Genomic DNA, 11226 nt, shown 5'->3' with positions numbered 1-11226 from the left:
GTTTGAAAATAAGTTTAATAAGAGGTTTCTACACTGTGTAGAAGCACAGCTGGCTGCTAATGGGGTTTAGCTTACCACAGCAGATGATTTTCCAGTAAACTGAGGCTCAAAACACACATAATTAGAGGATAAAGCCTCATACCTGTGAGAACAAAGTGGAGTGAAGTGTCTTCTGAGTATTTTGTCTGTGTTCAGCTTCATTCCTCCCTGTTTTAACCAAAAATCAGGGTTTATGTTTTTCCCCCCACCTGTTTTTAGTGTTACATCAACAATTAGGCCCCAGAGCGCCCCCTCCCTGTGGCTTTTTTAAATGCACATACATTGGCTTTGCACTTAAAGACACGGAACAGATATTTGACACGTCATACGTTAAAAATACTATGCTCATTTTGTCCACATTTTTAAATACGCGGTATACGGTATTACCGTTATATCGTCCAACCCTAGACAGCATAGGTGAGTAGATAGCAGAGTGGATAACAAGACTGAAGCAGGATGAGTGCTGGATGCCTGGCTTCCCTCTGGGCTGTAATTTGCCGGTGCCGTCTCGCACAGGTCCGGAGGAGCGGCAGTTTAATGCTGTTATTGGACGGAGCCTGATTTATTTGCAATGGTCCGTTCCTAATGAATACATATTAACTAGCATCTGCTACAATTAGCCTGAGGCGCCACCAACACAGAGAGCAGCCATTATCAACAGAGAGTTCATTACTTTCCCTCACTGCCTCATGGAAGATTAAGTCTCTCTCTCTCTCTCTCTCTCTCTCTCTCTCTCTCTCTCCAGGTGTGGTCATGTCTGGGTTTTTTCTTCCTGTGCTGTTGCTCCTCCCCCTGGGGTTCACAGTCCCCTCCCCCTCCAGGTCACCGCCCAAAATCTGCCGTAGGTGCTGCGATCACCTGGACCCGCCCCTTGGACCCACCTCCTCCCGCTCAGTGGCCTATCAGGCGCCGGAGGTCCGAACGTTTATCAACATGACCATTCTGAAAGGTAAACCACACAGAAATGTTTACAGTTTACAGAATATCAGTGTTACATTCAGGAACATATAAAACAATAGTAAGTTACATAATTGCTAAACATCTTCTGCCATTTACATTTTATTAAGATATTAAGACAAATCGACCAATAGAAATGGCCCAAATCTGCCCCAAATACAATCTTACTCCACTTATTTAGGTTAAACGTATGTTTATTAATTTTGCTGTAAAGCTACTATTTGAGAGATGCAAGGTCTCTTCAGTGTAAGGGTGAGTGGTTTATTGAGTGGTCCTCAGAAACATGGAGTGCACAGAGGAGAATGCACTTGAAGGGTAGGTAACTTTGGAGATACAGAGGGTTCTATGAGCTACATCTAAAGCTCAGCTTCTGGAGGGGGTGGAAAGACTACATTCAGTGTTTACCATATGTGGCTTTAACTGTATCATCTTAGAAACAGATACATACGTGTTACTTTCAAAGTGGATGCAAAGAATAACTGCAGCGCTGAGCATGTGTTTAATTAAAGCTCAGATGGGCCCAGGCCATGTGTCTTCTATTGCTCCATTTGTAGTCATTGATCAGAGAGAAATCAAGGAGTAACCCAGAGTTGACCCTTCACTTTAACAAAAACACCCCCCCCCTCAGCCCCTCGTTTATTTTCTTGATTTTTTTTGTCAAAGAAACTACACAAAATACACAGGACCCTCAGTAATGAAATTTAATTTTTGTCATGAATTTTTATCATCATTTATTTAATGTTTCATATTTGTCTTTTGTCTTTTTGTAACCTCACCCGTTTTTCCAGGAGACTTGCTTTCAGTTTTCAGCTGCAGATTCTGTGATCACAGTGATCCCCAACTCATTCAGTGTTCATTTGAAAATGTTTGAATTATTTACTATTTCGATTCCCGCTCCCGGGTGACTGTCTGTGAGGAGTGCGGTGTGTTCTCCCTGTGTCTGCGTGGGTTTCCTCCGGGTGACTGTCTGTGAGGAGTGTGGTGTGTTCTCCCTGTGTCTGCGTGGGTTTCCTCCGGGTGACTGTCTGTGAGGAGTGCGGTGTGTTCTCCCTGTGTCTGCGTGGGTTTCCTCCGGGTGACTGTTTGTAAGGAGTGTGGTGTGTTCTCTATGTGTCTGAGTGGGTTTCCTCCGGGTGACTGTCTGTGAGGAGTGCGGTGTGTTCTCCCTGTGTCTGCGTGGGTTTCCTCCAGGTGACTGTCTGTGAGGAGTGTGGTGTGTTCTCCCTGTGTCTGCGTGGGTTTCCTCCGTGTGACTGTCTGTGAGGAGTGTGGTGTGTTCTCCCTGTGTCTGCGTGGGTTTACTCCGGGTGACTGTCTGTGAGGAGTGTGGTGTGTTCTCCCCGTGTCTGCGTGGGTTTCCTCCGGGTGACTGTCTGTGAGGAGTGCGGTGTGTTCTCCCTGTGTCTGCGTGGGTTTCCTCTGGGTGACTGTCTGTGAGGAGTGTGGTGTGTTCTCTCTGTGTCTGCGTGGGTTTCCTCCGGGTGACTGTCTTTGAGGAGTGCGGTGTGTTCTCCCTGTGTCTGCGTGGGTTTCCTCTGGGTGACTGTCTGTGAGGAGTGTGGTGTGTTCTCCCTGTGTCTGCGTGGGTTTACTCCGGGTGACTGTCTTTGAGGAGTGCGGTGTGTTCTCCCTGTGTCTGCGTGGGTTTCCTCTGGGTGACTGTCTGTGAGGAGTGTGGTGTGTTCTCCCTGTGTCTGCGTGGGTTTCCTCCGGGTGACTGTCTGTGAGGAGTGCGGTGTGTTCTCCCTGTGTCTGCGTGGGTTTACTCCGGGTGACTGTCTGTGAGGAGTGTGGTGTGTTCTTTCTGTGTCTGCGTGGGTTTCCTCCGGGTGACTGTCTGTGAGGAGTGTGGTGTGTTCTCCCTGTGTCTGCGTGGGTTTACTCCGGGTGACTGTCTGTGAGGAGTGTGGTGTGTTCTCTCTGTGTCTGCGTGGGTTTCCTCCGGGTGACTGTCTGTGAGGAGTGCGGTGTGTTCTCCCTGTGTCTGCGTGGGTTTCCTCTGGGTGACTGTCTGTGAGGAGTGTGGTGTGTTCTCTCTGTATCTGCGTGGGTTTCCTCCGGGTGCTCTGGTTTCCTCCCACAGTCCAGAAACACACGTTGGTAGGTGGATTGGCGACTCAAAAGTGTCCGTAGGTGTGAGTGAATGTGTGAGTGTGTGTGTCGCCCTGTGTCTGGCGCCCCCTCCAGGGTGTATTCTCGCCTTGCGCCAAATGATTCCAGGTAGGCTCTGGACCCACCACGACCCTGAACTGGATAAGCGCTTACAGATAATGAATGAATGAATGAATTTTTACTATTTCAATTTATTGATTTTTAGGCAAGTGGACCTCCAAAAATGGATAGCGCTTTGTTTGTAGAGTAATCATATTTGTAGAGTATTGTACATACAGTACAATGTTGTCCTTTCTCTGACTCCCCACTCAAACACACACACACACGACAGGCATACACATGCTCATGGCCCTCCACCTCCCCTATATGCACACACACACACACACACACACACACACACGCACACACATTGTGGATAACAGTAAAAGAATGTGAACAGCCTCCACCACAGTGGAAAAAGCTGCACATCACTAGCCATAACCTCTTCATGAAGACCACAGCAGTGCTCTTCTATTTGCTTTAGCTTCAGCAGTATCCACTCTAAAAGACAACATGCTGCAAAAATGATATTGTAAATCAGAAAACCTATTACATCTAGTCCATACATCTATTTCTTATAAGGATATGCATAACAATATTATATATTATACTCTTAACCTATTATTAGATGTCTGTAATTGTTGTAATGCACTATATTATTTTATTTATAATATATTTATTGTTACAAGCATTGTTTCTAGAATGCCAGTACGTCTTATAGTAATCCCTTTGTTAATAATAGCTGATATATTTTCTAAATTTAAGATGATTTTACTTGCTAAGATATCACTTCTTCCAATGCAGAACACTCTAGAGCCCCACAAATCTGGCAGGAGATGTGCCTATGTGGCAGTAAACTGCAAGCGGCTGCATGTGTGTTCTGTTTGCTCGTGTTCAGAGATTACAGCCAGAACGTGTGAGTCTCTGCTCTCACTCAGAGCTCAGCTGAAGTGTCCTGGGGGTTAACCGGAACAGCAAAGAGCCCTAACAATAACAGAGTAGGTTTAAGTCAACCTGAACCCTTCCAATCCCAATGCCAGGTCACTCCTTTCCATTCTGTACACACTAACCACTTCATGGCATCTGGACAAGTCTATATTAGGGTAGAGAGTTCAGAGAGAGAACAATGGAGAAGAAACAGACCATAATACTGTACCTGCTGCCATTGGTTAGAGACCTAGGCCAGGTTTAAGTCGTATTTAATTATGGTTTAATTCTGCTTTATACCCCTCTAACTCACACTTGGCATTTAGTTAATGTGCAGCTGCTCCAGCGTGTCTTTATACATCCATATATTACCAACCATCCTTTCATTTTTACATTCATTCATACTTTCAGTCATTCACTCCTACATCTACACGTCTATCCATCTCCACCTCCATCCATGATTCCATCCTTAACTCATCTTCTACTTTGCAGGAGATAAAGGGGATCGCGGTGAGAGGGGCACTCCTGGTAAGGCAGGAATGGATGGTCCTGCTGGTACTAGAGGGTCTGTGGGTCCTAAAGGCAGCAAAGGCCAGGCAGGAGCTCCTGGAGAACCTTGCAAGACCCAGCAGTCGTCCTTCTCTGTGGGTCGCCGAAAAGCCCTCCACAGCGTGGACTACTACCAGGCCATGCTCTTCGACACCGTCTTCGTCAACAAAGACCAGCATTTCAACATGTTCAAGGGCAAGTTCTACTGCTACGTGCCGGGTGTCTACTTCTTCAACATGAACATCCACACCTGGAACTTCAAGGAGACCTACCTGCACCTCATGCACAACGAGCGGGAGCAGGTGATCCTGTACGCCCAGCCCAGTGACCGCTCCATCATGCAGAGCCAGAGTGTCCTGCTCAACCTGGAGCTCAACGACGAGGTCTGGGTCCGTCTCTACAAGCGGGAACGTGAAAACGCCATCTACAGCGATGATGTAGATGTGTACATCACCTTTAATGGCTACCTGGTGTCTCCTGCCATTTAGAAAGAGCTTCAAACTTTAAACTTCAACCTTCAACCCAGAGGATTGAGGGTTCTTCTAGTTTATCTCCAGGTTTTTTTCCATGTTGGTTCTCTCAGGAAAGGGTAGGTGTTTTCTGGGGAAGACTGAGAAATGAGCATGCTAGGTCTTTTTAGCAATAAATGACATATAATTTTAGGAAAATGTTTGGGCAACGTGGGTCAACTGACCTGTTTTGTTGATCTTCATCGTGGAAACAATTTACCCCCATTTAATTTACTAAATTATAGCATTTCTCTGCAAATGTCTGGTGTGTAGTTTATGGTGTACCATAAAAGATGTGCCATAGCTTTTTCACTGACTTTTTTATGGTTTATTTCCCCACAGTTTGGCAAATATAGTGTTTGAAATTAAATTTTGCAGCTCTCACTTCAAATTAAATCAACAAAACATGAGATTTGACCAGGGTGCCCATACATTGCCTACAACTGGCTGTATGATTTAACCATTCTGGTGCTGAATAGGGTTGGCATAAGTGTGCCACTGCCATACCCATGACTTTCTACCTATTTTTTATGTAAAATATAGTTTAATGAATTGCTTTAGAAGGCCACAGTCAATTTTATAACAGTGTTTTACAGAAGTGTTTGGCTGCAGAGCAGTCTCGCTAACTTATCAATGAGTAAACCTTAGGAACTGTACAGGACAGGAAATGACTTTTCTGAGCACAGCATTGTACACAAGGTCTGAGAAGTGAAACCCATACTGACACTGACAAAATGGAAGGAGAAGTAAGCAAACATCCAGCAAAGGAACTCGGTGATGAGTAGGCAACATCGTCCGCTGATTTGGATTAAGATCAACTTCAGCTGTAAACTTTGATACAGCCTTAAAAGTGTTCGTCCTGTTCACGATGATCTTGCTTTTCGTTTTCCAATGTCTTTTGGACCAGTGAACCATTTGAGGCCTGTTTTTTACTCCTTCACTGGGGGATCAATGGAAAATACTCCAGACTTACATCAGCATTTGGCTTGGACCATGACTTTCGCCATGTCTCGAATCAACCCAGTCGGAGAGTGTGTGTTTGTGTTGAGATGTTTCGTGATGCCAGCTGGACTGACCTCCTCTATGCCATTAACAGCAATTTGGGACTGACAGGAGTGACAGGATGGAGATGAGAACCACAAACCCACCTGGTCACTGCTGGCTGACTGGGTCTTATTTAATTGGCCCAATGTTACATCACCCAGAGAAAACACCCAGGCCTTTACAGGGAGTCTCAGACCTATTTTGCACTCAGTTATGATTAATGACATAAAACAAGGCCAGGTAACCCCCCCCACCCCTCCCAGAAAGTGCTGCACAGTTTCCATTCAACACAATGCATTGCTGCTCTTAGTTATATATTATACCCTTTTTCTGACTGAAATATTCTTTACTCCAACAGTCCTGGTCATATTAGTTCAGTTGAAAGTACATAAATCACATTGGTGTAAACTACAGACAACTAAAACTTTATAAGAACTGTAGTTAGAAAGCACTTTAACACAAACTAGTGCAAGCACTGAGCATTTGAGTAGCCAAAGTAGCATGTTTAGTCTGGTCCTTTTTTGTTTAACAGATAACACTATGTCATAAAGTGTCCAAAATCATCCCCATGTTTTTACACACAGACACTGTTTTTATAGGGTGACCAGCGTCCTCTTTTACCCGGACATGTCCTGTTTTTTAGACTTAAAAAAATGTCCGGGCGGAATTTCACAAACGTCCGGGATTTTATTTTTTTAGAACTTTCATAGAATTTCGAGAAGCGTTTTGTTCACAAACTAGTCCCGCCCTCCCCTACTCCAACTGGTTCGCTTGAGTAAAAAGGGGGAGTGGTGAAGTAGCCTAGAATCTTCTGATTGGACGGTCTGACTGTAGAGCTACCGTTATTGGTCAATAAGGGTTAAAAGAACCTAAAAACACACAGGTTCAGCTAAGCATACCCCCATTCCCCCCCCTTGGTCCACTTTTTCTCAGATCTGGTCACCCTATGTTTGAGGCAAGGGAGTTAGCATGATGCTAATTGGTGAGATTACATGACGTCTTAGCCACATTAGCTTCACATATCCAGTCCCAAACCAAAGAAGCTAACTTTACACACTTTACAAACATGTTTTAGCTTCACGCCCAGCACCAGAACTAAACCATGAGTGATTCTGGGGGAAGTGAAACATGCATCACCATTGTGAGATTTTATCACTGCAGTGGTATTTAATTCATGCGGTGTAGCAGCATACACAATTTATAGTGTCACTTCCAGTGTTTTTAGCCTAGAAACCATTGAAGAAAAGAGTTCTCTAGTGGATTTAGTGGGTCATGAAGACTAGTTGGTGAGGCATTGTGTTGAATTTGCAGCGAGTCTGTAATATTGATGAACATTCAGGACGAAATTGGGAGTGAAGGTAAAAGAGGCCACCCATCTGTCTGTGGACGGAAATCCAGCTGGCCTTGAGCTGCTGTTTTTATAGAGACCAGAAACAGCATATCAAACCAGCTTACTATAATCAATTACAGAGAGAGAGAGAGAGAGAGAGAGAGAGAGAGGTCCAAATTGATATAGGGCTCATAAACCTCATGGAAGTCCCTTCTTTTTCAGACACTTTTTAAGTGAACATTTAGCAATATCATGGGCTGCTGAGGAAAAAACATTAGTCACTAATACAGCCAACACCATTAGATGGAGGTCAGAGAAGTCTTGTATTTGCTATTAAACATTTTTACCATCGTAAAAGGCTAACTCTGGGCACAGAAAACCACTGGTGGCAAGAGTTAATTCAACCCTGATGTTTTTACTGTATAAACATTTCAGTGGAGGACTATGAGCAGGTCACAGAGACAGGGCCCTGGAGAACTCAGGCCATTTAGATCTTGTTAAGTCTTGTTGGTTTTGGATAAATTTAGTCTGTAGGTGTTTAAATGTTGCCTTGGTACTTTACCTTCCCCTGAACTCTCTCTAAAGAGAACTCCTGGCTCCTATCACCTGCACTATAAGGAAATCTGAATCCGTAACCCAGATAGCATTCAGATGTGGGCCACTTCTGGCCAAGATGCAACTCTGCTGTCCAACTGTCAGTGCTGGCAAACCGCATGTGAACCAAAAGTGGCCCACTTATCGCTGTCTGAAGACAAAAATGTATCTCCGAAATAGTCACTGTATAGAAGGAAATAACCTTCTTAACTTTCAGTGGAGGTCAGTGTAAAGTATTTTATTCCAAGTCATTTTGGAGCATTTCTATTGGTCCATTCTTCATGAAATTATCACACAGTGTGAACGCCAGCTGCTGTGTTCAAATGATGTGAGCTAAAAATCCTCAGAAATGGAGATACATGTTTTCTTTGGACAGTGAGGATATTAAAACCCTTGTGTTGCAGATCTGGCCCAATTCTGGCAAAAGTGTTCTGGACAATGTGCTGGCTGTGAGCCAAAAGTTGTCCAAAAATGTGACATCCGTGTGGCAGGTGGGCCATGAAAATGAGACCAGGGCCAAAATGATTGCCATCTGTGATCATTTCTCTGCAATGCGCCATTTCACATCAAGGAGATGCAAACAACTGGATTTACATCTCAGTGAATAACGTGTGTACGTTTGGTGTATTTCCTCTTTGGAGGCGGGACTTAAACACCAGCCTGTTACCTCCAGCTTTCTTCAAGTCCGGGTCCTAAAACTGGTGCTGAACTATAAACAACAGGTGCTAAATTGTGCACTTTTTTGTACACGTGAATATAAATATTGTTTGTCTTATGTAAATAATGTTGTCATGTATAAAATATCACTATTAAACTCTGCAGCAAAGTAATTGTTGGTCAGCTTGGTCAGTACCACAATAGAATAAAATAAAGAAGCCAGATTTTTGAGAAAGCCAGTTGTTTTTGTTGCAGTTCGTCCTCCCCGGTAAATCCATCTTAGTCTGCTTAATGGACTGTGGTTGTGCTGTAAAAATACTTTATCCCTGTGAAAAACACTCAGAGGACATGGCTCCGGCTGGCCTTTGGCTGTCAGCTCAGGGAACGTCCAGAAAACATCCTCGTAATGTCCTTTAAACATCCTCCCACTGTGCTACATTAGCCTTGTACGTCCAGTCTGTGGTGTGATTATAGAGAAAGAGCCAGGGTCTAAATCCCCCCCTGCCCCTAGTGCTCCCTGTGTCCGGAAGCATCCGCTGCTCAGACCCACTTTCAAAATCATTTGTACCAGATTCAATCAAGAGAAAATATACAAAGGAAATGGGACTCGTCAAACCTCCTCAGCACTGCACCAAAACGTTCCCCATCAGATAAATAAATCTAAGATGAACTATGGGTCTGAAAGGACAGGGAGCTGTCAAGAAGCAGAAAGTTGAGAAAGACTAGACACTTTAGAGAGGGATATGAATAAACGGAAAGACATGGACACACACAGCTCAGTGGAACTGGGTCAGAGGTGAAGAACTCAGACACTCAGCACTAAAAGAAAGATTCAGGATGGATAAGGACCAAACCTAAAATTGTCAAGAACTCAGATGTTGCTGAAAGATGAGTATAAAAAGAGGACACCCCCGAGGGGTGGTTATTTTCTGATAGGAGCTCAGATAAACCAAACCAGATGCTGTTGTTCTGGTGTGAACTGAAGTGGAGAGGTTTTCTCTGAGAGCTGGAAGTCTCTGCCAAACTACATAGCAGAGGCTTTGTGGTCAGCACACTGTGGTGGAACTCCACCCTGTGCTCTTAGGACACACTGACCCTAACAAAAAAAAAGAAATCATCAAGATCAGGTATTCTCAGTGAATATGAAAAGTATTTCAAATGAAATTCATCTGTACAGACACTCAGGGGCACTGTGGGGCGACAGATACTCTGGTTTCCTCCCACAGTCCAAAAACACACGTTGGTAGGTGGATTGGCGACTCTAAAGTCTCCGTAGGTGTGAGTGTGTGAGTGAATGTGTGAGTGTGTGTCACCCTGTGAAGGACTGGCGCCCCCTCCAGGGTTTGTTCTCGCCTTGTGCCCCATGACTCCCAGTAGGCTCTGGACCCACCGCGACCCTAAACTAGAGGTGGGTGGATCGATCCAAATATCGATAATATCGATACCAACGCTGGTATTGGTATTGATCTATACTCATGGAAAAAGGTCGATACTCAAGCTTTTTTTCTCTCCCGCTAAAGTGTGTGTGCGAGGCAGCGCAGAGCACTTAGTCATGTTGCATGTGGCGAAGACTTCCGGTATTGGTATCAATATTGGCGATACTGGCCCTGTATTTACTTGGTATCGGTAACAAAACTCTACTCTATATTCATTTACAATCCTGATAGTTATTCATTCATTATCTGTAACCCCAGGAATACACCCTGGAGGGGGCGCCAGTCTTTCACAGGGTAACACAGACACACATTCACTCACACACTCACTTTTAAGTCGCCAATCCACCTACCAACGTGTGTTTTTGGATTGTGGGAGGAAACCCACGCAGACACAGGGAGACCACACCACACCACACTCCTCACAGACAGTCACCCAGAGGAAACCCACGCAGACACAGGGAGACCACACCACACTCCTCACAGACAGTCACCCGGAGCGGGAATCGAACTCACAACCTCCAGGCCCCTGAAGCTGTGTGACTGCAACTACGTGCTGCGCCACCGTGCCGCCTGATAGTTACGACTATATTTTATCTTTAAAGCCTACTCCAGAGCTAACAATGTCACAGCACAGTGTCAGGGTGTGCTATTTCAGGACAGATTTTTTTTAGAACATTTTATCTCATTTATTCGTTGTTACCTCTGATATCAAACTCAAAATTTTCTGCTGCTATGATACTGATCACAACAGCGCACTTCTCCCTTTGCAATTATTGACCCTACAGTGACCTCAGAATGTAAGGTTTATGGTTCAAAGCCATAAATGCTAAGACTGGCACAATCTCAGTGATTCAGAATAATTTGCTCCCACAAAAACGACAGCTTCAGGATGGATTCTGAGATTTATGTGATTTCTAGTAGATGATGACAGAATAACCACACGAGTGAGTACCATAAATCACCTCTAGGCCTGTGTTAATCATTATTGCATGTGTGGGAATGAGTGGAAAGGCCCAGCTTTACCATGAAGTTA

General features: G+C 44.5%; 1 protein-coding gene across 1 annotated transcript; it reads left to right on the top strand.

The window, feature by feature from the left end:
- The first annotated feature begins 792 nt into the window (after nt 1-792).
- Nucleotides 793-5111, top strand: c1qtnf6b (C1q and TNF related 6b). The gene is made up of 2 exons (XM_066666407.1): nt 793-988; nt 4567-5111. The coding sequence occupies exons 1-2, from the start codon at nt 793-795 to the stop codon at nt 5109-5111; spliced, it is 741 nt and encodes a 246-aa protein (XP_066522504.1).
- The last annotated feature ends 6115 nt before the right edge of the window (nt 5112-11226 follow it).

Source organism: Hoplias malabaricus, chromosome 3 (assembly GCF_029633855.1).
Source record: "Hoplias malabaricus isolate fHopMal1 chromosome 3, fHopMal1.hap1, whole genome shotgun sequence".
NCBI lineage: Eukaryota > Metazoa > Chordata > Actinopteri > Characiformes > Erythrinidae > Hoplias > Hoplias malabaricus.
The sequence above is the reverse complement of the archived record's forward strand: the minus strand, read 5'-3'. Positions and strand labels throughout refer to the sequence as shown.

What these genes read in the sequence shown, in the direction of transcription:
- c1qtnf6b (XM_066666407.1), top strand. Translation starts at nt 793, where the DNA reads ATGTCTGGGTTTTTTCTTCCTGTGCTGTTGCTCCTCCCCCTGGGGTTC. An exon ending in CAACATGACCATTCTGAAAG is followed by an intron (nt 989 to 4,566) that starts GTAAACCACACA and finishes TCTACTTTGCAG; the next exon opens with GAGATAAAGGGGATCGCGGT.